This window comes from Sylvia atricapilla, chromosome 24 (assembly GCF_009819655.1).
Source record: "Sylvia atricapilla isolate bSylAtr1 chromosome 24, bSylAtr1.pri, whole genome shotgun sequence".
Taxonomy (NCBI): domain Eukaryota; kingdom Metazoa; phylum Chordata; class Aves; order Passeriformes; family Sylviidae; genus Sylvia; species Sylvia atricapilla.
Genome location: NC_089163.1, coordinates 501,794 through 528,529, shown reverse-complemented (window position 1 = coordinate 528,529; position 26,736 = coordinate 501,794). Strand labels below are relative to the sequence as shown.

The 26,736-nt window shown below is 59.4% G+C and overlaps 4 protein-coding genes across 9 annotated transcripts in view; 3 read left to right on the top strand and 1 right to left on the bottom strand.

The window, feature by feature from the left end:
• ARID1A (AT-rich interaction domain 1A) overlaps positions 1-6,656 on the top strand; it is a 52,740-nt gene extending 46,084 nt beyond the window's left edge. For all 3 annotated transcript variants that reach the window (XM_066335432.1, XM_066335431.1, XM_066335434.1), the window contains 6 exons: positions 30-180; positions 280-414; positions 493-589; positions 1,952-2,816; positions 3,129-3,259; positions 3,689-6,656. In XM_066335432.1, coding sequence (XP_066191529.1) covers positions 30-180; positions 280-414; positions 493-589; positions 1,952-2,816; positions 3,129-3,259; positions 3,689-5,413 — 3,104 coding nt within the window. In that variant the 3' untranslated portion in view covers positions 5,414-6,656. The remainder of the gene's footprint in view (positions 1-29; positions 181-279; positions 415-492; positions 590-1,951; positions 2,817-3,128; positions 3,260-3,688) is intronic.
• A 2,786-nt stretch (positions 6,657-9,442) lies between these two features.
• On the top strand, positions 9,443-13,938 carry PIGV (phosphatidylinositol glycan anchor biosynthesis class V). Its single transcript, XM_066335097.1, has 3 exons — positions 9,443-11,312; positions 11,916-13,067; positions 13,152-13,938. Exons 1-3 carry the CDS (start codon positions 11,226-11,228, stop codon positions 13,446-13,448), a joined length of 1,536 nt encoding a protein of 511 aa, XP_066191194.1. The 5' UTR covers positions 9,443-11,225; the 3' UTR covers positions 13,449-13,938.
• Positions 13,936-14,595, bottom strand: LOC136371395 (uncharacterized). Its single transcript, XM_066335488.1, has one exon. The coding sequence runs from the start codon at positions 14,593-14,595 to the stop codon at positions 13,936-13,938; it is 660 nt and encodes a 219-aa protein (XP_066191585.1).
• Positions 14,557-25,406, top strand: ZDHHC18 (zinc finger DHHC-type palmitoyltransferase 18). Of its 4 annotated transcripts, XM_066335429.1 has the most exons (8): positions 14,557-14,856; positions 16,742-16,902; positions 18,320-18,469; positions 19,199-19,336; positions 19,700-19,748; positions 20,062-20,164; positions 21,348-21,457; positions 22,184-23,670. In XM_066335429.1, the coding sequence occupies exons 1-8, from the start codon at positions 14,594-14,596 to the stop codon at positions 22,299-22,301; spliced, it is 1,092 nt and encodes a 363-aa protein (XP_066191526.1). In that variant the 5' UTR covers positions 14,557-14,593; the 3' UTR covers positions 22,302-23,670. The 4 variants fall into 4 exon arrangements, 3 of the variants coding, with proteins under 3 accessions (XP_066191526.1, XP_066191525.1, XP_066191524.1); XR_010745328.1 differs by lacking the exons at positions 19,700-19,748; positions 20,062-20,164 and adding an exon at positions 24,008-24,043 and having other exon boundaries at positions 18,244-18,469; positions 22,184-22,283; XM_066335428.1 differs by lacking the exons at positions 19,700-19,748; positions 20,062-20,164 and having other exon boundaries at positions 18,244-18,469; positions 22,184-22,420.
• Positions 25,407-26,736: the final 1,330 nt, after the last annotated feature.

Here is a 26,736-nt window from a genome sequence, read left to right as displayed (position 1 = left end):
TGTGTTGAGCGGTTCTCTTTCTGTTGCAGCTCCGGGAAGCGATCCCTTCATGTCCTCAGGGCAGGGCCCCAACAGTGGCATGGGTGACCCTTACAACCGCGCCGCCGGCCCCGGCATGGGCGGCATGGCCATGGGGCAGCGGCAGCACTACTCCTACGGAGCGCCCTACGACCGCGTCAGGTGCGTGCTGCCCTGCCCTGCCCTGGGGTCGCTGCTGTCCCCTGTGCACTGAGAGATGCTGAGTGCCCCTGGGGGTTTTTTCCCTCTGTTTCCCCACAGGACGGAGCCCGGGCTGGGCCCCGAGGGCAGCCTGGGGAGCGGCACGGCCCAGCCCAGCATCCTGCCCTCCACGCCCGAGGCGGGCATGTACTCGCCCAGCCGCTACCCCCAGCAGCAGCAGCAGCAGCAGCAAAGGTCTGTGCCAGGGGCTGCCGGCCCCCACAGGGCTCCCAGCCTGCCGCGGTGACACTGACACGTCTCTTTCCTCTCCAGACATGATTCCTATGGCAATCAATTCTCCACTCAAGGCACGTCCTCGGGCAGCCCCTTCCCCAGCCAGCAAACCACCATGTATCAGCAGCAGCAGCAGGTGGGTGAGCCCAGAGGTCCTGACTGGCCCAGCTGAGAGTTTTACCTGTGCTGTTTGTGAAGAGAGGAAGATGAAAACTCTCTGGGCTGTGCGTTTGGTTTATGAATGTGAAGATTTAGGTACCTCATCAAAGAATCACACAATAGTTTGGGTGAAGGGACCTTAAAGCCCACCCAGTGCCACCCCCTGCCATGGGCAGGGACACCTTTCCCGGGGTGCTCCAAGCCCTGTCCAACCCATCAGGTTTGTTTCAGGACAGTTTGAATGAACCTGGATCCCTCTCTGTAATCCTCACATACGACTTGCTCTTTGTATCCGTGCCAGGACCCATAATGTTTTCCTGATAATTTTAAGTCCTATGGTTTAGGAGAGTATAGAGAGGGCACTCACTGAGCTGTGCTAAGAATAATTCCAACTGCTCTGCAGTTTGGCTCTGCAACCAGAGCCACGGGGCTCAGAGCCAAGAGTTCGAGTTACTCTGGAACTTGTCATCTTTGAAGCCCTAGAGCTCCATCTGAAGCCAGTTGTGACCGTGGAGTGTCTGAATAGCCTCCACAGCAGCTACAGCTCAGGCCTTGCAGGCAAGAGAGATCCTGGATTTTAATTTGGTCTCGGCAATTGGCTGTTTTCTCCCTTTGCACTTAAAAGAACCAGGGGTGAAAAGCCTTCTTGCTCCTTTCAGCAGCGTGTTTTGAAATCCACAGGAAAGGAAGATGCAGGAAGTACAACAGTTTTTAATGCATTTTGTCTGATACTTCAGCAGAAACCTGGGAAATGTGAGAGAAACAGGGTCTGATAAAATTCCTGGATGTGGAAGGAAGCAAGTGCCAGTGTCTGGTCTGGTTTGTGGTGAATGCAGAGTAGAGCTGAGCCTTTTCTGCAGGAAAGTCCTTTTTGTGGGCAGACTCCTGCCCTCGAGGCATCCTTGTGGGATCCACAGGGAAGCTCCCCAGGCAGCCACAAGGAATTGGCCTTGGCTTGTGAAATGGAACAACTGGTCCAACTTTCACATTGGATACGGCCAGCAGGGAGACAGAGCCTCTCCCAGGCCGTGCCGTGGGGCAGATCCTCTGGCTCTGGGGACTGTGCCCGGAGGTTTTGGCTGGTTTGTTCCATGCAATCACTGAGGTTGGAAAAGACCTCTGGGATCAATGAATCCCACGTGTGACCGGTCACCACCTCATCACCCAGGGCAAAGCGCCGAGCTCAGGTGTTCCTTGGAGCACTCCAGGGATGGAGATTCCGCCACACAGGGATGGGGATTCCTTGTGCAGCCCCCTCCAGTGCTCTAAAACCCTTGCAGGCGAAACAACCCCCGATTCCCTCTCAGCTGACCTCGCCCTTGCCCTTCTCTCCCCGCAGAACTACAAGCGGCCGATGGACGGCAGCTACGGCCTCCCCGCCAAGCGGCACGAGGGCGAGCTCTACAACGTTCCCTACAGCTCTGGGCAGGGGCAGGGGCAGCAGCAGCTGCCCCCAGCACAGCCACAGCAGCCCAGCCAGCAGCCGCCGGCACAGCCGTCGCCGCAGCAGGACCTGTACAACCAGTACGGCAGCACGTACCCCGCCGAGCGCCGCGCCGGACAGAGCCAGTTCCCCTTCCAGTTCGGCAGGGACAGGGTCTCGGCCGCCCCCGGCTCCGGCGCCCAGCAGAACATCCCCCCGCAGATGATGGGGGGCCCCATCCAGCCGGCCCCCGAGGGGCCCCAGCAAGGGGCGCTGTGGCAGGGCAGGAACGAGCTGGGCTACGGCAGTTACCCCAACCGGCAGAGCTCGGGCGCGGCGCCCCAGGGCCCGGCCTACCACGGGGTCACTCGAACGGATGAAATCCTGCATTCAGAGCAGAGGGTCAACCACGAGGGACCATGGCCTTCCCACGGCAACCGGCAACCTCCCTACGGCCCCTCCGCCCCCGTGCCCCCCATGACCAGGCCCCCCCAGTCCAACTACCAGACCCCCCCCAGCATGCAGAATCACATTCCTCAGGTATCCAGCCCAGCACCTCTGCCCAGACCTCTGGAGAACCGCACTTCTCCCAGTAAATCCCCGTTCCTGCACTCGGGGATGAAGATGCAGAAGGCGGGGCCGCCCGTGCCTGCCTCGCACATCACACCAGCAGCTGTGCAGCCCCCCATGATCCGGCGGGACATCACCTTCCCCCCGGGCTCCGTGGAGGCCACGCAACCTGTGCTGAAGCAGAGGAGGCGGCTGACGGCGAAAGATATCGGTAAGGGGAAACTCCTGCCTTCCTCCTGGAGCCTTCTGAGGGATTGCTGCTGCCTTGGCCCTTTGGGACAGCCCTGCCAAGCACAGGGGCTCTGCTGGCTTTCAAAAAAAACAAAAAAAAAGGCATTTTTGCAGGTTAATTGTGTTCTGAGCCCTTAGTCTGGAATTGCCTGTAGGCAGGTTGGTGGTAGATGCAGCCTGTACATCATCTTAACCAGGCTCTGCTCTTCACAGGTCCAAAAAAGCAGTATCAAGTGTCTCCTTTTTGTTTTGAAACTCCAGGAGCTGGAAGTATCATGTGTTTATGTTACAGGAACTCCTGAAGCCTGGAGAGTGATGATGTCTCTGAAGTCGGGGCTGCTGGCTGAAAGTACGTGGGCCTTAGATACCATAAACATCCTGCTCTATGATGACAACAGCATAATGACCTTCAACCTCAGCCAGGTGGGTGCAGATGCTCTCTGGGCCAGGTCTTTGAAGTGCTGATGCTGCAGGGGTTTCTGTCAGCAAGGTGGCAACGAGCAGCTCCTGCAGCCTCTGTACCTGGAGCGTGGGGTGAGGGCAGCTGCGAGTGGTCACTCCTTGGCCTGAGTGATCTGTGTGTGTGCAAAGGCCCTCCCTGGAGTTAACTGGGAGGGGGATACAGCCGAGGGCACAGGCTGTGTGCAGGGGGCAGTTTGGATACTGACAGCCAGTGTCTGCTTTTGTCCCTTCTCCCAGAGGACAAAAACCTCTCCTGTACCATTTATTGCCAGCATGAGAAGCTCTATTAATTGCCAGCACTGCTTAAACTCTCTGCCCTGCGTGCCTTGGCCTGAGTTGGTTTCTGATGGCTGTTCCTTCCTCCCCTCCTGTTTTTCTTCTCCCCTGTAGCTGCCAGGCTTGCTGGAACTCCTGGTGGAATATTTCCGGCGCTGCCTGATCGAGATCTTTGGAATCTTGAAGGAATACGAGGTAGGAGACCCAGGGCAAAGAACACTATTAGATCCCGAAAGGTTCTGCAAATCTTCAGCTTCCTCCCCTGAAGAAGGGGAGGAGGACGATGAGCCGCGGAGCCTGAACTGTGAGGAGGAAGAGGAGGATGAGGAAGAGGAGGAGGCTGCGTTTTCGAGCAAGGACAAAGTACCTCTAGAGAGCAGCGAGGAGAAGCTAGTGAGTAAATTTGACAAGCTTCCAGTGAAGGTGGTGCAGAAGAACGACCCCTTTGTGGTGGATTACTCGGACAAGCTGGGGCGGGTGCAGGAGTTCGACAGCGGGCTGCTGCACTGGCGCATCGGCGGCGGGGACACCACCGAGCACATCCAGACACACTTCGAGAGCAAGACCGAGCTGCCCTTGCCTCACAAACGAGCTTCCTGCTCCTCTGCCCTGAGGAAACGTTCAGCAGCTGAGAGCACCCCGAGCCCCAGGGAAGGGGAGGCTCCGGCGGCCGACGGCTCCTCGGAGAAGAGGATAACTGCCACCATGGATGACATGCTCTCGGCACGCCCGGGCTCCCTGGCAGGGGAGGAGGAAGAGGTCAAAGCTTCGGAAACGGCGAAGGAGAGCAGCAAGTTTCCCTTTGTCATCAGCCCAGCTCAGAGCCACAGAAATATTAAAATCCTGGAGGATGAACCCCACAGTAAGGACGAGACGCCGCTCTGCACCCTCCTGGACTGGCAGGACTCTCTGGCCAAGCGCTGCATCTGCGTCTCCAACATCATCAGGAGTTTATCGTTTGTGCCAGGCAATGACTTTGAAATGTCCAAACACCCTGGGCTGCTGCTGATTCTAGGGAAACTGATCCTCCTACACCACAAGCATCCAGAACGCAAACAGGCCCCCCTGACCTACGAGAAAGAGGAGGAGCAGGACCAAGGGGTGAGCTGCAACAAGGTGGAGTGGTGGTGGGACTGTTTGGAGATGCTGCGTGAAAACACACTGGTCACGTTGGCCAACATTTCTGGGCAGCTGGACCTCTCCCCTTACCCGGAAAGCATCTGTTTGCCTATCCTGGATGGACTCCTCCACTGGGCAGTGTGTCCCTCAGCAGAGGCCCAGGATCCCTTTCCGACACTGGGACCCAACGCTGTCCTCTCCCCTCAGAGACTGGTTTTGGAAACACTCAGCAAACTCAGCATCCAGGACAACAACGTGGATTTGATCCTGGCCACGCCGCCGTTCAGCCGCCTGGAGAAGCTGTACAGCACCATGGTGCGGTTCCTCAGTGACAGAAAGAACCCGGTGTGCCGGGAGATGGCCGTGGTGCTGCTGGCCAACCTGGCCCAGGGGGACAGCCTGGCTGCCAGAGCCATTGCTGTGCAGAAGGGCAGCATTGGCAACCTGCTGGGCTTCCTGGAGGACAGCCTGGCCGCCACGCAGTTCCAGCAGAGCCAGGCGGGGCTGATGCACATGCAGAGCCCGCCCTTCGAGGCCACCAGCGTGGACATGATGCGCCGCGCCGCCCGCGCGCTGCTGGCCCTGGCCAAGGTGGACGAGAACCACTCGGAGTTCACCTTGTACGAGTCGCGGCTCTTGGACATCTCCGTGTCGCCTTTGATGAACTCTTTGGTTTCACAAGTTATTTGTGATGTACTGTTTTTAATTGGCCAGTCATGACAGCTGTGGGATCCGAGCCCCCGTGTGCGTGTGCGTGAGTGGAGAACTTAGAAACTGACTGTTGCCCTTTATTTATGCAAAACCACCTCAGAATCCACTGTCTGCCCTGCGCTGTCCTGCTTCTCCCTCGGGGAAAGATGTCCCCGGCCCCTCTCCCCCTTCCCTGCCCTTCAAATTTGTCCTGAATCCCTTATTAAAGGAGACAAAGTTCTGTCTACATAGAAGACTTTTTTTATTTTAACCAAAGTTACTGTCGTTTACAGTGAGTTTGGGGAAAGACGACTTGCCGTGTTATCCCGTTGACAGGCACCACTTTCATAACTGTTTTTAATGGTAAACTCTGAAGGACAAAAAGTGACTGCTGAACTCTGTGTGGTTTATCGTTGTACATTCACAATCTTGCAGGAACCAAGAAGTTACCAGTTGTGAACAGACCTTGTCCAAGGGAGGCCTGTGCAGTAGCGTGTAGAACTCCATGTACTGTACACCTTAAACTGTAAACATACTGTAATAACGTCTCACATGGATAAAAAAAAAAAAAGAAAAAAAAAAGAAAAAGACGCTGGATCAGCAGCAAGCTGTAGTTTTTAAAAATGTTTTTAGTTAATGTTGAGGAGAAAAAAAGGCTTTTCCCCCAAAGTATAATGTGTGAACCTACAACACCCTGACCTCTTTCTCTCTTCCTCCTTGATTGTATGAATAACCCTGAGATCACCTCTTAGAACTGGTTTTAACCTTTAGCTGCAGCCCAGCGCTGCCACGTGTGTATATATATATGACGTTGTACATTGCACATACCCTGAGACTCCTGCAGTTTTGTCCCCTCCCACCCCTTTATAGTTGACGAGTTAACGAGTTGATGACCTGCAAAAGCGAGACACAATTATTTAATCTCTTGCCAGACATCCCTCCCTGGAGGATGCTGTACAGGTCTCTGTGTATAAAGTCATTGCTGTCTCAGCAGCCAATCAACTTATAGTTTATTTTTTCCTGTTTTTGTTTTCTTTCTAATCGAGGTGTGAAAAAGTTCTAGGTTCAGTTGAAGTTCCTGATGAAGAAACACAATTGAGATTTTTCAGTGATGAATTCTGCATATTTGTATTTCAGACGATGTAGCTAAAAACTTGATGTAAATTCCTCCCTTTTTTCCTTTTTTGGCTTAATGAATATCATTTATTCAGTATGAAATCTTTATACTATATGTTCCACGTGTTAAGAATAAATGTACATTAAATCTTGGTAAGATGTTTGTAAGGGTTTTTTTTATTGGCAGGACAGGGAGGGCAGTTCAGTGCTGCCAGCTGATGCCCAAGGCCTGCCCTGCTCAGGAGCTGCTTGCTCTGACTTTGCTTTCCCCGCTGGAATTTTTCCTTAGCAGCTGCCCAAGGGATTTGCAGCGTGAGTTGAAGCTGTGGCTGCCAGGGAGGGGAGGGAGGCAGCTCCCACCCAGCTCTGTAAAACGGAAAATTTTCATTCTCCCTCACATTTTTCACATTTTCTGGTGTGGACTCCTGTCCTCCTCCCAGGGCCGGGCCTCCCCTGCAGGCAGAGCTCCCAGGCCAACTTCAGCCTCTCTGAATGAGGAGCTGCACCTTTCCAGGCCTTTGGAAGTGGGGATTTCATTTAGCCCGAGGATTTGTCCTCAGTGGATACTGGAAGTAGGGTAGCGAGAACTGCTCCCAGCTCATTAAAGAAAAAGCAGCTTTTTTTAAAGGCAAACGTCATTTTTGTTCAAAAATTCCCCTTGTTTTATCTTCCCAGTCCTCTCCTCGGGAGCTCTCAGTTCCCAGAGCCTTCATTCCTCAAACTTCACATTCCTGGGAGTGATTGTGCCAAAATCAAAGAGTCTTTTTCCTGAAAAGTCTGGTCAGTCAGCAGGAATTGTGGGAGCTCTTCTGGCAGGAGAGTCCTTCAAATGGATTGCTCAAAAGGCAGGAATGGTTCTGGGCTTCCTTGGCTTTAGAAAACGCTGGGAACCAAGTGTGAGACCAGGATTGTGCTGGACTCTGCCACAGTCAGTGCAGAGCCAACTTCCAGGATCATTCAGTTCTGTGTTCCAGGAGTTGTGTTTAACCTGATGAAATGGATGTGGAAGTTCTGCTTCGTTTCCTGAACAGGAAGGAGCCATCAAAGTGGAAGCAGGTAAAATCAGCGGCTTTTCTTGTGTGGATTTAATCTGGAGTGAATGCCACCTTTGGGAGGGAGGGGAGAGGCGGGAGCGCTCCTAATTTGACAGAATTACACACCCAGTTGATCCGAGGGGAGTTGTTCTGCTCCCCCATCACTGTGCACAGACACAGCCCCTGTGCACGTGTGAAACAGTGAAAATAAGGGGCAGAGACGTGAAATGAGAGCAGTGATCCCGGTGTGGCACTGGGGGTGTGGGGGACCCACACCTGACCTTGGCTGCCTGCAGCTCAAATCCCTGATGCTTTTGGGCCTCATTTGTTCCTAAATCCTTCCATTCAAGGAATTCCTTGAAACACCTTTTGGACCCAAATCACTCTGCTGCTCCCCATTTTTTTGCCAGCAAAGAAAACATGAGTTTTTCCAAGCCTGATGCCCGATTAGAAGCACTCAGGACCTCTCCTGGTCTCTCCTCCATCCCAGGGTGGATCCGGCAGGGCCAGACCCCGAGTTTTTAATCTGGCCTGCAGTGAACTCTAGTTTTCTCCTTTGCTGGCAGAAATGGGGACCGGCAGAGAGGTCGGGTCAGAGCGAGGCGTTTAACGAACTCCTCAGGGATGGGAAGATTCGGTGCGAGGCACGAAGGATTTGCGTTCTGGCCGCCCTGCCCGCCGGCGGTTTGGAACGAGGGATGTGCGGGGGCCGGGGACAGCCGGGGACAGCCGGGCCTGTGCCCTCCCGGCGCCCCCGCAGGGCGCAGGTCCCGCGGGGCGGCCTCAGGCCCTTGTGCAGCTCCCGCCGGCGGGGCACAGCCCCGGGCCTGCCCCGGTCCCGGTCCCTGTCCCGGTCCCTGTCCCTGTCCCTGTCCCGGTCCGGGTCCCCCCGCCCTCAACAAAGATGGCGCCGCCCGCCCCTTCCCCACACGCGCGCGCCGCCGCCGCCACGTGACGCCGGAAAGGGCGTGGCCGGAAGCTGCGCCCGCGTTGGGGGCAGTGGGCGGAGCCAGGGAGCCGCGCGCCGGGGAGCCGCGTGCGCGCCGCGCGCTCAGGTGGGGCGGGGGGGAGCGCGAGGGGGCGGGGCCTCCTCCCTGCGGCCCTCCGCAAGGGGGCGCTGCGGCACCGGGACCGCGACCGGGGTCGGGATGGGGACCGGGATGGGGACCGGGACCGGGACCGGGATGGGAGCCGGGATGGGAGCCGGGGTGTCCCCGCCGCCCTCGGCCCGGCCCCGGCAGGAGCCGCACGGTGAGGCCTGGGTCCCCAGCCGCCGGGAGGCCTCGCCCCGGGCTCCCAGCGGCTCCGGCGAGGGCTCGGGACTGGCGCTCCGTGCGTGCGCTGGGCACTGCAGGAGTTGTCCCGTAGCTGAGCCACGGTGGAGCCTCAGCCCAGCTCAAACAGGGCGGGCACAGCTGGGTTCTGCCCCAGAGCAGGTTCAGTTCACCCCGTGAGCTGTTCTGAGATAAAATCAGCCCCGTTCGCATCCTGACACAAGGGAAGCGCTGCTGGCGCTGCGGCCTCTGGAACCGGGCGGGAGAGATGGCCCAGGGCTGCCAGGCCCGCAGAAACAGCGCCAGGCAAACAGGGCTTCCAAAAAACACCGCCGCACTCCTGAGGTTTAAAACACGTCTGGAGCTGGGTCTCCCGGCAGGCTGGAGAGGGGCTGCGCTGGGATGGGAGCTGGAGCAGGGCTCCTCGCCCCGCCGGGAGCTGCTGCGGGGAACCGCCGGGAAAACGCCGGGAACCGCCGGGAACCGCGGCTGTGGCGAGCGGCTGCTGCCACCGGCTGGCCCCGGCCCCGCACTGCGCCGGCCCCGGCCCGGTCCCGCATCCCGCTCCCGGAGCGATGCACGGCTGAGAGCCACGCTGCGGAACCCAGAGAGAAAGGCAGCTTCAGTTACGACTTCGCATCTTTTTTTCTGCTGGAGTATTTTTAACGCCCTTCTGCCTCTCTCTGCTCTCCTTTTTGTGCTCGTGCAGGTGCTCTTTCCCACAGGATTTTTGGGGCAGAGCCATTCCCGATGCTGCGTTCCGGATCCGAACGGGGCTTGTGGGCTGCAGCTCTTTTGAAGGCTTTGCTCTGTCACAAGGTGTGCTGCGTCGTGACAGGAACAGGCTTTTTAAAGCTGTTTGCTTTGAGCTCTCTTGGCACATTCAGGCGAGGCTTTTTCTCTGCGTTTTGAAAAAACTATATTTAAAGTGCTGGGACAATTTTTGCCGCTGTGCTTTAATAGGATTTGCAGCTGTGAATGTGCTTTAAAAGAGTTTACAGCTGGGTTGAAGTGTCCCCTCGCTTAAAATAACGTCACAGCTTCGTGATGCAGGAGAATGTGCCTCCCACCAGTTGCTTTGTGAGTGCTGGGGAGCCCAAGGGGAACAGGAGCAACCCCAAAACTTTTATTTGTGGTTAAATAGGAAGCATAACCCTGTGGCTGGGGATTGGAATTGTCAGTGAGCCGGTTTGGATCTTGGGTTTTGCCTTGCTGATGATTTGCTCTCTGCCCTCTCGTGCACTTTCAACCTGGCAGGGTTTTTTCTCCACAATGGCAATAGAGAAATCTCAGTGATTTTAGGCTGTGGGGTGATCAGTTTGGGGATCTCTGTGTGTTACAAAGTGCTGGAGCAGAGACAAGGGCAGGATGTGGTGTCGCTGGGACCCAGTGAGAGCTGTGGGCCGTGTGTTTCTCAAAGTGAACAGCAGTTGGTGGCCGCGGAACCAACGGAAGAAATGTTTTATCTTAAAGAGCTGCACAGCAGATCCTGCCTGCCTCCTGTGGCTCAGGGCCAGGGCTTGAGCTGAGCCACCACGGCACCCAGGGCATGTAGACACCGAACTGGGGAGGCTCCACAAAGGTTTAAATCCCTCAGGCAAGGCTGGCAGGGAGGAGGTGGACAGGGGGCTCAGTATGTGCAGTGTGCCCAGCAGGCAGGTGCCAGGAGCTTTGCCAAAGTACTGCGAAATTGCAGGTGGTGAGGAAGGATGGCACAGAGTTTGTGTCCTGCTGGTGCTGCCTGTGCTGGGGGAAGCTGTGTGCCTGAGATCCACCCTGCTCTGGCAGAGCTGGTGCCAGAGCTGTGGAGCCAGCTGAGTAAATCCATTCTTGGCCTCCCAGGGGCAAACCTGGAGCGGGAGAGAGGAGGCAGCTCCTGGCAGCCCCACTCAGCAACTGCTTCCACCGGGGTTACGCTCAGAGTCCACATGAGTTCTGTCTCCATTCCAAGAAAAGGAGGCTTAAATCCCATTCACTGCCCTGGAGCTGGATGTGTGTGAGGATGCTTGGCGCAGCCTGGCTCCAGCTGCTGGAGCTCCTGCTGAGGCAGCCGAGCAGCCGGTCTGCTCCAGGGATTTACTCCCTGTGAGGAGTGGGGTCACACCGTGACCTCTCTCCCTCGGTGTCTTGGCCAAGGTTAAGAAGTCAGGGATTTTTTTTTTTTTAATAGGAACAATATCAAAGAGGTCTCTGTGTCATCTCCCAGATCCATGATCTCTTCCACAGGCGACTTTCTTGTTCACAGAGACTTGCACCCTTTCAAGTGCCTGACAGTAAATAAAGGCGCAAAATTCACAAATGAGGCTGAAGCCAAAAATCCCTTTCTTTGTCCTCTGTGTTTACCACCCCAGGTTTCCCAAAGTGGAAGGAGAATTCCGCTGGCATTGGTGACCTCCTGAGGCAATTCCTGCGAGCGGGATGGAGCTGTGGAGCAGGGCAGACCCCCAGCTCCGAGAGGTCGTGTGGTTCTCCCTGCGCTGCCGGGCCCTGGCGCTGCTGCTGCAGGCAAGTCTGTCCTCCAGCCAGAGAGGCTCTGCGGGGCTCTGTGCTCCCAGGCTCCTCCCTTCAGTACCCCTGAGACCCGTGAGCTGGTGCTGCACAATGGGGAAATCATCTTCTCTGGAGAGCCAACAGGCCCTCTGCACCCGGGGGTTATACTTACGGGTTGCTGTTAAGGAAAATTGCATAAATTTCCTTGTAACTTGCTGCGTATTCACGCTGCTGCAAGAGGCTGGTTTGGCTCAAAATGTGTTTATGTCAAAGAAAAGGAACAATAATCTCCTCCTGTACGTTCCTTCCCAAGTCCTACTGCTAGAGACATCCTGCTCTGAGCACGGGGGAGTTTGGCTGTGACAGCCAGCACAGAGCCCAGTCATAGCCGTGAGCAGCTTTCCCGGGCCAGTTCTGCAGGGATTCTTGCTGGATCTGTCCCAGGGCGTTATTCTGTCCAGATGTAAACACCCCAAAAGGTTCGCACCTTCTCACCGCCTCGTGGGCATCTTTACACTCATCCCTGGGTGACTCTGGCCTCGGTGCCACCCTCACCCCGAGTCTGAGCCCCAGGAGCCGTCGTGCCCGGGGCATCTCCAGCGCCGCCTTGTTTTGCAGGCGGTGTTTAACCTGCTGATCCCGGACCACGCCGCCGACGCCTTCTCCCCTCCGCGGCCGGTCGGTGCGGGCGGCTGGGACGCGCTGCTGGAGCGGCTGCTGGGCGGGCTGGGCCGCTGGGACGCCGAGCATTTCCTCTTCATCGCCGAGCGCGGCTACCTGCTGGAGCACAACTGCGCCTTCCTGCCGCTGTTCCCGCTCAGCCTGCGGGCGCTGTGCGGGCTGCTGCCGTGCCCGGTGCCGCTGCAGCCCCGCGCTCTCCTGCTGCTCTCCGCCGCGCTGCTCAACGCGCTGCTGTCGGCGCTGGCGGCCGCGGCGCTGCTGCGGCTGGGCCGGGCGGTGCTCCGCCGGCCCCGGCTGGCTTTCCTGGCCGCGCTGCTCTTCTCCGTGAGCCCCGCCGGCGTGTTCATGGCAGCCGCCTACTCGGAGAGCATGTTCGCCGCGCTGGCCTTCAGCGCCATGTGGCGGCTGGAGCAGGGGCACGGCTGGCTCGGCGCGATGCTCTTCTCGCTGGCCTCGGCGACCCGCGCCAACGGGATGCTCAACGCCGGCTTCTGCCTCTACCCCCGCGCCAGGAGCTTGGCGCTGCAGCTGCAGGCGGGGCCGGGGCCTCGGAGGCAGCTCCGCGTGTTGTGGAAGCGGCTCTTCAGCCTGGCGTTTTCGGCGGCTCTGATGTGTGCCGGGATCTTTCTGCCTTTTGCGTTGTTTCAGTACTATGCCTACGTGAGGTTCTGCGGCCCTGGCACGGCGCTGGCCCGGGACATTCCCGAGGCGCTGCTGCAGCTGGCACGGGACAAGGGCTACCGAGTGGTAGGCGTGGGGCAGGATAAACCCCCCTGGTGCTCCCAGCGCTTCCCTCTGGTCTATTCCTATATCCAAGACACTTACTGGAACGTGGGCTTTCTAAGGTACTTTGAGCTCAGGCAGATCCCGAATTTCTTGCTTGCTCTGCCTGTCACCCTTCTGGGCTCATGGGCTGCCTGGACCTACGTCAGCACAAACCCCCGGCACTGCCTGACCCTTGGCCTAGAGAGGAGGAGGAGTGAAGAGCGGGGAAAGGCAAGAGATGGATTCTGTGGCCCTGCTGCCTTCGTGTACGTGGTCCACGCCACGGCCCTGCTGGTGTTCGGGTTCTTCTGCATGCACGTGCAGGTAGGACAGAGGGGTTCCCTGTGGGGCCGGGGCAGGGACAGTCACAGCAGTTTGGGTCATTTCTTCTCTGCTGGTCTTCTCCAGGTGCTGACCCGGTTCCTTGGCTGCTCCTCTCCCATCCTGTACTGGTTTGCAGCTCACCTGCTTCAGGAGCATGAACCCTTACTCAGGAGCACAGGGACTGATCATCCAACCTCGGGGAAGCCTCTTCTGGGTAAATCTCCCAGTTCGTGTGGGAAAGGGACCTCAGACAACCCCGTTGTGAGGCTGCTGCTGAACTGGCGATTGCTGACCCCCCTCAGCAAGAGCATCCTGGGCTTCTTCCTGGGCTACTGGCTGCTGGGGCTGATCCTGCACTGCAACTTCCTCCCGTGGACATAGCGGGCTGTGCTGGCACAGACCAGCCGTGGGACAGCAGCTCTGCTCACATCTGAAGCTCACCTGCTCCAAAAGCCTGAGGTGGCTGTGCTGATGCAGTTGTTGCAGTTACAAAGGTGTTACTCCTCCGTTTGAATGTCTCAGTCGGGATGGTTTCTGTGGTGTGGTGCTGCAGCACCCTGCCCCGCTCAGCTGGCATTGCTGACAGCCAGACTTCCCATCAGCTGCCTCGGATGGGGAATGCACTTCGGTTCCTGGATCTCCTGGGGGAGGTTATGGCAGGCATGGATTTGTGGCAGCGTCCTGTGATGGATTTGGGGATTCCCTGGGATGCGTTGTGGGTACAGCAGGAGGGCAAGGAGGGTCCAGCTGCCCTGAGCTGCTCAGACTATTCCGGTTACTTTTCCATGGAGCCAGGCCGGGTAGGGGACACGCCGGGGGTGGCAGGCGCTGTGTGGGCACATGCACGACCCAAATAAACGTGTGAAAGTTACCGGAGTGGCGGCTCAGCCCGCTCCGCCGGGGCAGGAACCGGGATCACGGTCGGGGTTGGGATCGGGGCCGAGGTCGGAGTCGGGGTCACGGTTCCGGGGTCGGGGTCGGTGTTCGGTGCCGGGACGAGCCCGCTCCGCTCCCGGTGCGGCGGCGGGGCCGCCAGGGGGCGCTGTGCGGCGGGGCGGGGCGGGGCCAGGCCGGTAATCGGGGCGGGGCCGCGGATCCGGGGCCGGGGCCAGGGCCAGGGCGGGGCCGGGAGCGGGGGGGTGATCGGGGCGGGGCCAGGGCGGGGCGGGGCCGGGAGAGGGTGGGCGGGGCCGGGGGGGGTGGGCGGGGCCGGGAGCGGGGCGGGCGGGGCCGGGAGCGGGGCGGGGCCATGGCGGGGCGGGGCCGGGAGCGGGGTGGGCGGGCCCGGGGAGCGGGGTGGGCGGGCCCGGGGCGGGGCGGGGCCGGGAGCGGGGTGGCCGGGCCCGGGGCGGGGCGGGGCCGGGGAGCGGAGTGGGCGGGGCCGGAGAGGGGCGGGGCCGGGAGCGGGGTGGGCGGGGCCGGGAGCGGGGTGGGCGGGGCCAGGGCGGGGCGGGGCCGGGAGCGGGGTGGGCGGGGCCAGGGCGGGGCCGGGAGCGGGCCGGGGCTCCGGGCGCCGCGGCGGGGCCATGAAGGACTGCGAGTACCGGCAGATCCCGCCCGGGGCGGCGGCGGCCACGCCAGGCCCGGGCCCGGCCGGGTCGCCGGTGCCGGCGGGCGCCGTTCCCCCGCGGGCCGGAGCGGCGCGGCGGCCCCGCAGGAAGTGGGAGGTGTTCCCGGGCCGCAACCGCTTCTACTGCGGCGGCCGCCTCATGCTGGCGCGGCACAGCGGCGTCTTCGCCCTCACGCTCGGCCTCATCCTGGCCACCAGCGGCCTCTTCTTCGCCTTCGAGTGAGTGTGGGCCCGGCGGGCGCTGCGGGGCCTCCCCTCGGGCCGCGGGCAGCCCGTGTCCCCTCCGTGAGGCCTGCCCGAGGGGAGCCGGCCTGAGCTGGCGTCCCCCGCCGGCCCCGGGCTGGGCGGGAGGCGGGCCGGGGCCACCTTCCCCCCGGGGTCCCCGCTGTCCCCTGTCCACACTGCCCCCCAGGCCCTGTCCCACGGTATACAGACCCACTTTGCAGGTAGTTACTGCCCCGTTACCTGTCCCCAGGTGTGCTTATGGGGGGCAGGGGTTGTTCTGCACCTTGTTTGCTCGGTCTGCCCGCAGGAAGGGGTTTAACATCCCCCTAGGATGCTCTAAATACGGCCCCCAAGTAAAAGTCTTCCCTTTTGCTCCCAAGAAGAGAATTGGCCCAGGAAACCCCCAAGGCTCGTGGGCTTTGTCCACCGCGGGGATCGAGGAAGAATGTTTCTTCTAAATACGAAACCCTTCGTGTGCCCACCTCGGGGCTCCGCTCCGCCGCTGTGCCGCCCAGTCTGGGGAAAAGGAGCGGCACCTCCCCATCCCCTTGCCTTTGGAAAGCTGGTCCGGGGGAGCTCCTGCAGCCCGAGGGAGGGGAGAGCCAGGAGCACCCCGGTGTGTCCTGTGCTGCCCTGGGGAGCTGGGGAAGGAGCACCCTGGGCTCCTGACACCTTGCAGGGTTCTGATCTGACTCCGTCGCTGTCCCGGGAGGGATGGGAGCCGCTTTTCCCGGCCACGCCGGCCTTTGGATCACGGCGTTATCCCCGCCGGTCTCGGAGGAAAGCCGCCCGAGCCTGCTGTGGGGAGATGAAAGTACTTGATCGGATTAGAGGTTCTGAGAAGTCAGATGAGCTGAAAGGGACAGGCAGCTGCGGGAAGCAGGCACAGCATCCCGATGGAAAAACGCCTTTCTCAGCATCCTCCGTGCCCTGACAGCTCTCTGCCGGCTCTGGGGCTGATGGGCAGCTCAGCACCGTGCCGGCTTTGTGTGGCCAGGCGGAGGATGCAGGACATCTGCTCTGCCTCTCTTCTTGCCGAGTCACTCTCTCGTGCTTGAGGATGCCCTGGGGCTCTCCAAGTTGTTATTTTAGCAGGATGCCTCTATTGCACAGGCTCCAGTTTGCTGGGTGTACAGCAAATACATCTTGTCTGTGTCTGCACTTTATGGTTTCTATGGGAAAACCTGGCACAGGGTGCCCAGAGCAGCTGTGGCTGCCCCTGATCCCTGACAGTGCCCAAGGCCAGGCTGGACACTGGGGTTTGGAGCAGCCTGGGACAGTGGGAGGTGTCCCTGCCATGGCAGGGGTGGAATGAGATGGGCTTTAAGGTCCAAACCATTTGGGGATTCTATGACTTCTGTGATTTCTGTTCCCCGATGGGGCAGAGAGGGCTCTGGGGGTTCTCCCAGGAAAGGGCAGACAACAAGCTCAGGTCTGTCCTTTCACAGACCTTTCTGTTGGTGACTGAGGGGCTCAGGCTTGGGCTGAAGGGGTTTTGTTGCTTGGTGGGTGCTTTGTTCTGGACAGCTGAGCTGGGGAGGTGAAACAAAAGTTGCTTAATCCTCTCAGAGTGCTGCAGAGCCTGAGCACTGCCTGCAGCCGTCAGGACTGGGGCAGCCCATCCTGTGCTGGCTGTGAGTGCTGGTCAGTCCTCTGCAGGAGGGGACAGTGGCTCTGTGTGTGCAGGGCTGTGTCCTCTGCTGTCCCCAGCTGCCACCTGTGGGTAATGGAGCTGCCCTGGGGTGTGAACACACCATCTCTGGAGAAACAGGTCACTGCTGAGCCCACTGCCCCGTGGTGGTTGGTGGTGTGATGTCCCAGCTGACAGCAGGTCTGTGCAATGATTGACAGCAATTCCATTTTATTTATCTTTTGACAGCTGCCCCTTCCTTGCCAGTCACCTCACCCTGGCCATCCCCATCATCGCCGCCGTCCTCTTCTTCTTTGTCATCAGCTGCCTGCTCCAGACCAGCTTCAGAGACCCAGGAATCCTGCCCAGAGCCACCCCCAGTGAGGCTGCAGACCTGGAGAAGCGAATTGGTGAGAGCTCTGATCCCTCTCCTGTGTTTGGCTCTGTGTGTGTGTCTGTGCACTTTCCGGGCTCAATAAGGCCCCTTTTTTGGGTCTTGGCTCCTTAGGGTTTCTCCAGGGGGCAGGAAAATCCAGAATCTCAGGTCGTGAGGCTTGACAGTGTTTACCAGTCGTGATGAGAGGTGCAGTAAGCTCCTCTGGCAGAGCAGGCAGTGCCTCAGAGAGGATCTGCAGAGCAGCTCAGGTGCTTTTTGTTCCTGCTCAGTCCCAGCGCTTTCCCAGGCTGCAGAGTTGCAGGATAATTAATGCTTTTTGATACTGTCATTTGCCATTGAACCTGCTGTGCTGCAAGGTGTTTTTTAGAGTAGGCTAATGTTTGTCCTCTTCTAAAAACTGCTCTGTCACGCTGATTTGGGGACAGCCAAGGAGGTGTTTGCATCCAGGAGCTGTGGCAGGTTGGAACAAATGCTTTAGCAAAGCTGATGTGAGGCAGCTTGAACCTGTCCTGCTGAGGACAGATGCAAGGCAGTAATTCTACATCTGACTTTAAAAATGTTTTTTTAAATATCCCCAGAGTGCTGATCCGTGTTTCTATTTATAAGGGCCTAAAGCAGTAATCTGGCTGCAGATGCTGCCTGATGTGCCAGCTGTTACTGCTAATATAATCCACTTATTATCCCCTTAACATGCTCACTGTTGCATCACTATTCTCAAATAATTCCTCACAGTTGGAAAGGTACTTTTTTGGGAGTGACTAAAAGGAATAACCCCCAAAACTGCAAACATGATACTGGGGTTTTCCAGCTGTTACTGTGTACAGGAACAGTCTCCAGCCCCCAGGGAACAGTGGAGTGCCAGCACACAGAGATGTGATTGCAGTTCCCCTAGAAATCCTCAATTCAAACATGGAGGAGGAGAAATCCTCTTGTGCTGCGAGCACAAATATGTCAAATTCCAGGGAATCTGCTGGAGCACTTGAGACCTGCAGCTGTCCTTCCCCACAGTGATGGAGGCGAGTCCCTGCAGGCTGCCAGTGCTGCAGCTGTGGGGTGACAGCTTGTGTGCTGGCAGTGATGCTCCTGCTCCTGTGGCAGTGCCACCTGTGCCTCCACAGCCAGGCTACCTGTTGTGACCCGCTGGGCACGCAGAGATGAGCTGGTGTCCCTGGGCTGCTGCTTTACTGTTTGTGAATTACTTGACATTCCCACAGCACCGGGCATTTACTGCTTCCTCTTGGCATCCCAGCAGCATTGCCGCTGCACAGGGGCAGGCCATAGATAATGTGAGGAGCTGACTGGAGCTCTTGGCTGCTCACCCTGAGACAAATCCTGTCTCGTGTTCCTGTGGAAGCCGGGAGAGCGTGTGCCAACCCCTGCCCCTGCCAGGGGTGGCCCAGGGGTGTGAGTGTCCCTCCTTGTCCCTGCAGACAGCATGGGCAGCTCCACGTACCGTCCCCCAGCCCGCACCATGGAGGTGGTGATCAACAAGTACGTGGTGAAGCTCAAGTACTGCTACACGTGCAAGATGTTCCGGCCGCCGCGCACCTCGCACTGCAGCGTCTGCGACAACTGCGTGGGTGAGCGGGCTGGGCACGGGGGGGAACGGGGGGTCCTGGGCTGGGGGGACCCACAGGGAACACTGACCCACCCCTGCCCCTGCACAGGCCCCCCAACAGCCCCAGCCTGTCATCCCTGGGGTCCAAAGGCTCCTGGAGCTCTGGCAGCCTCGGGGCCGTGCCCGTTCCCTGGGGAGCCCGGGCAGTGCCAGCACCTCTGGGGGAAGAGCCTTTCCCTGCTCTGCAGCCTGAGCCTGCCCTGACACAGCTGCAGCCATTGCCTCTGGTCCTGTCACTGATCTGTCACTTGTGTTCCTGGGCAGATTGCTTTTTGCTTCTCCTAATGATTATAAAACAAGATACTGTGTGGTCTGTCTCCTTTGCATTTAAATTGAAAGAAGCACTCTAGTGCAGTGGCCCAGGGCAAGGGCAGCACATCCAAGACTCCATGGCTCTGTTTTCCCTGGCTGTGAGAGGAGAGTTCTGTAAAATGCAATGCAGACCTGTACAAACACAAGGTTTGCTGCAGGTGCTGACTGCGTGTGGCCTGGCTGTCCCCATGTGCCTGTCCCCAGGCTGGCACAGACACCACGGGCACTTTGTGCCTCTGCACTCCTGCAGAGAGGTTCTGCCCTCGGGGTGCAGGGGGAAGATGGGTTTGAAACTGCTCGTTTTGTGGGGCTGAGCAGAGTCTGCTGTGTGTTGGGTGTGAGGTGCTGGGAGCCCCCTCACCAGCGGCCTTTGTTGCAGAGAGATTCGACCACCACTGCCCCTGGGTGGGCAACTGCGTGGGCAAGCGCAACTACCGCTACTTCTACGCCTTCATCCTGTCCCTGTCCTTCCTCACCGCCTTCATCTTCGCCTGCGTCGTCACCCACCTCACCCTGCGTAAGTGCCACGGTGCCACACTGCCCTGCCCTGGGGGACACACTGGGAGGGGTCTGCCTGGGCCACACCAGACCCATGAGGGTCCCACGGCTCCTCTGCCCCTCGCAGCGCTGGGGCTGTGGGAGCTGGGGAAGGGGTGGGTTTGCCCAGAGCAGCTGAGCTGCTGGTGCACCCACCCTTCCCCTGCTGGGGAGGTGACTTTCCCACAGCCCCAAAGCTCCTGGAGCTGTGTCTGTGCACTGGCATTGCTGCAGGTGCTCCTCGGGCAGACAGACGGATCCACAGGGCCCGTGGGGTGGAGTTCTGGCTGGAGGGCAGGGCTGCCTGCTGGGATGCCATTCCTTGTTCTCTTCTGCTTTGCAGGCTCTCAGAGGGATGGGTTCCTGGCCACTCTGAAGACAACTCCTGCTAGATATCCTTCTGCAGCTGCCTGGGGTGCCCAGCACCACTAATCACTAACAGAGAGGGGCCAGGAGCTCTTTGCAGGTCACCCTGGTGTCCTTTCCCCAAAATAATTTAGTGCCCTGGCTGCCTGGGACTAAGGGTGGGTGACAAAGTTGTTTCCCAGTTTGCAAGCTGAGGTGGAAAGGGAAGAACTGTGCCTTGGTGGATCCCTGCAGAGCAGCTTGGGGAATGGGAAGCTTGTCCAAACCTCCCCAGACAGTCCTCTGCCTCTCCTTGCAGGATGATTCTGTTCCTTGAGACTTCCTTGACTTTTGTCTCACTGTGCTGGAGCTGGTGATTTGTTTTTTCTCAGTCTGGTCTATTTTGGGCCTCTCAGGTTTCCACACTTATTTAGTCGCCTCCAACCTGACGACAAACGAAGATGTAAGTACCTGGGTGCTTGTCCTGCTGCCAGGCTGCCCAAGACCCTTCCTGAGCAAGTTTTAAGGGAATTTTTGGCTGCCTCAGTGCAGTGTGTCACTGCCTGTGATAACCCAGTGCAGAGCAAACAGCCTGTGCCCACGGCTGCACTTTCAGGTGGCTGAATTAGAACCATCACGTGTGTGTTTTTTCCAGTCTGTTTGTGGCCTTGCTTAAAATTAGGAGTTGTGAGATTAAAAAAGGAAGGCTGGCCCAGAGGAGTGTTTGGGTGTGAGCTTGGTGATCTGAATTCAGCATCCCGTGTAACCACAGGTTTCCTCTGAGACCCTGGGCCAGGCCCTTTGTGTCTGGCAGTTCCTCATCTCTAATTAGCAAACAGTGTACAGACATCTGATGAGAATTAAATTACCTTCAAATCTGGGCTGTGCACAGACTCCAAGGACCAAAGGAGTGCCCTGAGTGGGGCAGATTGCATGGAAAAAGCAGGATCTGTCTGATCCTCAGAATCAAAATTTGCCCTCCTGGCCAGAAGTACCTGTAATCCTTGCTGGGAGCTTCCAGCACTGCAGAAGGCGTGTCTGCATCCCTTTTGGTTTTGCTTTTTCCCCCTTTCCCCTCCACCTTACATGCAGAGGTGTGGCAGAACTGCTCAGGGCTGTGTGAGTGAAGCTCCCAGTCTGTACCCCAGCACTGGGAGCACCAGTGGCCTTGTGCTGCAGCTGGGGGCAGGAAGCAGAGCAGGAGGAGGAAACGTGCTGGTGAATGTGCTGGTGATGGCTCAGTGCAGCCTGAGGCAGATGTGGCAGCTGCCCAGCCCCTGTGCCACCCCCGGGGCAGCTGTGGGGTGGGGACAGAGCAGCCTCTGCCCTGGGAATCCCCTGACTGTTCAGCCTGGGGGGGCACAGCCCTGCTCTGGGGGGCTGCCAGCCCTGGAGACCACCAGGGAGGAGGAGGAGGACGGGGCTGGGGTGGCAGTGGTGGCAGTGGTGACATTGGTGCACAGCACGGGGAGGGCACAGCTCAGGAGCTCTGCAGCTGCAGGGCTGAACCTCAGCAGAGGCTGTTGGTGCCTGCAGATGTCCTCCCTCTGCTCTAGGACAAACCTCCCACCCCTGCAAGGCTCCATCATGGTGCCACTGTCTGCTCTCACATCCATCCCCTCCTAATCTGTGTCCATCCCTTTCAGATCAAAGGGTCCTGGTCAAACAAGAGGGGCTCGGAGTTTGCCAATCCCTACAGCCATAAAAGCATCCTCACGAACTGCTGTGCAGTGCTGTGTGGACCATTCCATCCCAGGTAAGAGCCTGTGCCCTCCAGGCACTGGGAATTGCATCCTGCTGTGGGAGTACAGGCCCTTGTCCCCGTGGCAGAGGTTGCAGTGGGGTGATCTGGGTTTCACCAATGCTGAAATCACCAGGAGTGCTCAGTGTCCCCCCAGAGGCTCCTCCCGGGGTGTCCCTGAGCACAGGACAGCTGCAGCTTTGTCACAAGATGGAGCAGTTGGGCAGAGTCAGACCCTGCTCTGCTCCTCCTGAGCTGCCTGGAGCTCCCAGCCTGTCCTGGGATCTCTGGAGGATGCAGTCTGGAATGGTGAAGCAGCTTGGGGGTGCTAACTCGGTGTAACAGCAGCAGAGTAAAGTGTGGTTTGTGTTTTATATCAGGCCCTGCTCTCTCAAGTGTCCCCAGGCCTTTTAGTGGGTTCAGAGGTGCCAAAATGCAGTGCTGCCCTTCAGAGCTGGTCAGTCTGAGCATTCAGGGAGCCAGCCTGGGAGCTTGTGGGGAGGAGAACAGTGTTTTACTCCACTTTGTTCCTCTTTCACGTTGGTTTCATGTTGTGAAGCCTTTTGTCCAGTTCCCCTTTGGGTTTGTGGTGGCTCAGAGCTCCTGTGGCACATGGGATGGGGCCTGTGGCTCATGGGATGGGCAGGAACCAGCATCCTGGGAGAGGAGCCTTCCCTGTGGCCTGCCAGCTCCCAGCTCAGTCTTTATTCCCTGAACTCCTCTTCCCTTCCTGTTTTCCAGTTTGATAGACAGAAGAGGATTTATCCAGCCAGATATCGGGACCCCGTCCAGTCCCAAGAGTGAAATCCCTTCCTTTGGAGCCAAAACTGACACCAGCATGGTAGGAGGCATTCCCTAGCAGTGCTGTGATGTTCCCAGTGCCTGCTGTGCCTGCACCTTGCTCCAGCCAGTTCCTGCCCCTGTGTCATCCCCGGCCTCAGGGGGGACAGCCCTGGGACCCAGAGCTGCCAAAGACTCGAGCCATGTGTTGCCTTCTTTTTTTTTTACATTTATTTATTACTTTTTGTTTATTTGTTTCACTGTGATGTGGCCTGTCAGGGGTTTTGCCCGACAGAGCCCAACAGGTTTGTGGGAGCCTTGGACTCGTGCAGGGGCTCCCTGGGGAGTCCCCAGAGCTCCAGGGCATTGCTGTGATTCCTGCTGGGAACGAGATGGGCCAAGGGTGGGCGCTGACAAATGATTCCCACTGGGGGCTGGGCTGAGGAGCTGTTGTCTCCCTGGTGTCCCTGTTCCCTCCAGGAGCACACCCTGTTCCCCTGGCCCTGCAAGGGCCCTTCTGTCTCTCAGGCTGCAGCAGCTGCCCCTGTCCAGAGGCTGCTGTGCCCTGGGAAGTTGGGAGGACTCCGGCTCCCAGCAGACCCGGGGGCAAGTGAGGATGTCCTGGGTGGTCCCTGCTGGTCCTGTTTTCTGGCCGGGGCTGTGCTTTGGCCCTGCCAGTTGGTCAGACACGTTTTGCAGCAAAGACATGAGTCAGGGGACCCTCCTGTGTTGGGGAAGAAGAAACACTCTGTGCTCTGTGGCTGTCGTGAGACGCAGGTCACAAGGGGTCAGGTTTGGGAACTGGAGCTCCCAGGATTGTGTCCTTTCTGTGGGAGACCAAAGGCAAGAGCAAAGTGTGAATTCCTGAGGGTCACAGCCTTCCCAGGTGGAGTTTCCCAGAGGAAGCAGTGAGGAGGTGCTGGTCTCTGATAAGCTCACGGTGTGCTCTTGGTTTGGGTTGCTGAACAGCAGAGTGTCCCCTGGGCTGTCCCCAGTGCCCACGGGCACCACTCTGCCCCAGGCAGCCAGCTCTGTGTCCCTGGCTGCAGGGAGAGTCACAAACCTTGTAGCAATACTTGAATCGTGTTATTACAAGCTGCTGGATATTTTTGCACAATTTGTAGGACTTTTTTCTACGTAGAACGTTTCGTGTCCTGCGCAGGGAGCGTTGTGCACGTTGGCACCAGGGCAAAGGCTGATGGTGCTGAGCTGCCTGTCAGGTTTCCTTGGATCAGACAGACCAGTTACAACCTCGGGCAGGGACAGCACATTCTGGGGGCAGCCCAGCCCCCCTGAGTTCACCAGCATCGTGTTTTGTACTCTGCAAGTGCCTGTGCCAGGAGGATGGCAGAGGAGCAGTGAGGAGGGGGGCGACCAGGGGCCAGACTCCATCTATTTTTATTTAAACCAGTTTCCTTTGTTACTCAATAAAATTCTATTTTTAAAGAGCTAACTGCTTGGATGATTATTTTCCTCCTTGAAGACAGAAGAGGGCAGGTGTGTCCCAGGGTTTGGCATCTCTCAGGTGCCAGTTGGACTCTGTTAGGCTCAGGCCTCACCTGGAAACTCCTGGATGGAAACTCCTGCTGGGAGGGATGAGCAGCAGCTGACGCTGCTGTGACTTGCTGGGGTGAGGGGAATTTGCTGTCCCACATTTCCAGGCTGGACAGGGGCTCATCCCCTCCCCACTGTTGTCACCTCAGTGTCCTTTCCCGAGCTCCCCACCTGTGCCAGCCCCCCGGCCCCGTGGCAGGTGTGAGGTGCATAACCTCTGGTGTCTTCCAGGAGGATGCCTGCCAGGACTTTGCCATTTCCTGCACAGCCTGACGGGATTTGCCCCTCCTCGGACGTTTGCCCTGATTTCTGAGGGTTGGCTGGTAAGAAAGTGCTTCCTTCTCCCTCTCGCCCTCTCCGGCCACCATCTCGTCTCCACTGCATGCCAGCTCTGGCCTGGAGCCCATCACCCCGTGTGTGACATCCACGTGTGCCCCATCCATCCCACCAGACCCCACCCAACCCACCGACATGGGGCAGCGGCGCTGGGGCGAGGGTCACCTGGAGGCTCTGCCAGAAGAGGATGGGTTTGGTTTCCCCTGACTCTGTGCTGGGGCTCAGCATGGGCTGGAGCCAGGCTGTGTGCATGGGGGACACTGGGGGACACTGGGGGACACTGGGGGACACTGTGGATGGGGATGGCAGAGGGCCCCACAGCCCGGGGCTGGCTGGAGCACAGCCTGAGTGTGAGAACAGCCCAGTCCAGCAGAGGTTCGGTGTTTGGAGGGAGCTGTGGCCCCTGGGGCAATCCTGTACCCCCAGCCCTGACCCGTTCTGTGGCTTCGGTGATCCCTCTGCCCGTTTCCCTCTCTGCAACACTCGGTTCCTCCTCCTGTGACCACGGTGAGTTCCTTCAGGGCACTTTGAGGTGACCCGTGTCACCCGTGGGCCGTGAGCTGCCCCTTCCCTGCGGCCCCCGTGAGCCCCCCGAGCCCCGGGCTGGAGCCCCTTCCTCTCTCCTTTCCTCCGGCCCAGCCTGGTCCCTGGCTGCTCCTCAGCTCCTCCACGTCTGCCACTAACGCTCTCTTTTCTCTTTCTCTTCCTCCCGTCTCCTCTCCCTCGCCGGGGTGGGTCCGGCGCGGCAGCCCGTGTCTCTCGTGGCGCATCCCACGGGAGCCGAGCCCAGAGCCATGACCGCCTCCAGTGCCTCTGCCCGGGCGCTGCGCAGCGCCCCAGCCCCGCTCCGGGGCCGCCCTCGGAGCTCCAAGCCATAGAACCAGCCCGGGGAGGAGAAACCACCGCAATAACCGCAGCTCCTGCTCCCCCGAGGCCGCAGCCGGACACTCAGTGACCGTGTCCGCCCGCCGCAGATGCTGGAACGTCGTCCCGAGGTGGTGCTGGAAGGAGCAGGATCACGCGTTTACAGCCAAGCCGGGGGCACCGACCCCCGAGCAGCCCCAGCCCCTCAAGCCGTGTCCTGGTGCCAGAAGAGTTTCCCGATGGGAATTCTCCCCTGTCAGCCCCCGGGCCGGCCCCAGCCCAGCACGGCTCCGGTTTTGGGGCTCCAGCCCTGCAGCACCTCGAGCAGCCCCGCGGGGCTGAGAGCTGAGCGGGGCAGCCCTGGAGGATTCACCGTCCCTTTACGCCTTTGACTTTTGTAACGAAATGAAAGTTTCTCCTGTTTCCTGTACTCCGGTGTCTGGCTCTGCTCCGCCGGCGGAGGGGAAGGCTCCAGCCTGGGCAGGCCCGAGCAGGAGCCGAGGGAAGCCACCGGGGGCCGCTCGGCTCTGCCATCAGCCGTGGGGCTGGGAGCCGGGAGCTTCCCAAAGCGGGCTGTGGCACCGCCTGGGGACATCTCCGCACCCTCCCGTGCCCGGGGAAGGGCCGAGCCAGGCTGGGAAGGAGCCGTGGGCAGTGCCCGCAGGACCCGGGGCACACGGAGAAATCCGTGTCCGCGGATGTTTTGGGGAGCTGGCAGCGTCCCCACTGCAGGGGGAGCAGCAGGGCTGGGCACGGTGGCCAGACGGGCTCGGAGCATCCTCCCAGCGCCGCCGGGAACAGCCACGGGCATCCTCTGCCTCCTGCCAGCCCGGCCCACGCCTGCCCTGGGCTCCCGGGGCTGGAGACGGGCACTGGCCTGGGCAGCGTCCCCGGGACTGGGTTAACTGGGTTCACCTCCCCGGGGTGGTCACAGAACCACAGAATGGTTCGGGATGCACCTTCTGGTGCTGGCATTGGGGCACCCCCGGGTGCTCTGCGGGGTGACGGTGCAGCCGAGCTCCCCCACAGCCCTGGCATCTGGGGCTCTGCCCTTCACCCACGGCTGCTTTTCCACGGGGCCCGGAGCAGAGCGTCCCCGCAGCCTCCTCTCGGCCAAAATTTGGCAGCAGCTCCGCCCCTCCGGCAGGCACAGACACTGAGCCATTTCCAGCCCACGCGTGTCCGGGCCGGGGAAGGGGGATCCCACCGGGCTCTCCCCACGTTAAAGAGCCCAAACGCGGGGCAGGATCATCGTGGTCAGGTTCTGAGTCCCCCACCCGGCCTGGACACTGCAGACCCCGACCCCAAAGCACGCTATTGCTGCCCGAAGGAGGGTGAGCTCAGATGAACCCACCCGGGGACTCCTGCCGGCGGTTTTCCAGGGGAAGGAGGCGGCTTTGGGCAGGCTGGGCACATTTGGGTGACCCTTGGGCCCCAATCCCTCTGTGGGGGGCGGGTTTTGTGTCCGATGGAAGTTTTTGGAGGGCAGAGGAGGGAGCACAGACCGTGTTCCCCTGCTCAGCCGCTCCTTTGGGAATCGCCGTTTCCCGGCTCGGCGGGGCCGAACCTGCTCCCACGGGACCGCCTCGCTGGGGCAGGAGCTGCAGCTGCTGCACGAGGCCCTGGGGGTCACGGAGGGGCCGTGGGGACGCTGTGGGGCCGGACACCCCCCGGCTGCTGCCCCGGGAGCCCTCGGGGACACCCCAAACCCCAGCGCCCGGCCGGGGAGGGCAGAACGGGCCGGAATCCCTTTCCAGGGT

Excerpts from the sequence above, each read along its gene's own strand:
- LOC136371395 (XM_066335488.1), bottom strand. The coding sequence starts at position 14,595 with ATGGCCCCGCCGCGGCGCCCGGAGCCCCGGCCCGCTCCCGGCCCCGCC.
- ZDHHC18 (XM_066335427.1), top strand. The coding sequence starts at position 14,594 with ATGAAGGACTGCGAGTACCGGCAGATCCCGCCCGGGGCGGCGGCGGCC. Across the intron at positions 16,903-18,319 it reads AGACCTGGAGAAGCGAATTG|ACAGCATGGGCAGCTCCACG; the intron begins GTGAGAGCTCTG and ends TTGTCCCTGCAG. Across the intron at positions 18,470-19,198 it reads CGTCTGCGACAACTGCGTGG|AGAGATTCGACCACCACTGC; the intron begins GTGAGCGGGCTG and ends CCTTTGTTGCAG.
- PIGV (XM_066335097.1), top strand. The coding sequence starts at position 11,226 with ATGGAGCTGTGGAGCAGGGCAGACCCCCAGCTCCGAGAGGTCGTGTGG. Across the intron at positions 11,313-11,915 it reads CCCTGGCGCTGCTGCTGCAG|GCGGTGTTTAACCTGCTGAT; the intron begins GCAAGTCTGTCC and ends CTTGTTTTGCAG. Across the intron at positions 13,068-13,151 it reads TCTTCTGCATGCACGTGCAG|GTGCTGACCCGGTTCCTTGG; the intron begins GTAGGACAGAGG and ends GGTCTTCTCCAG.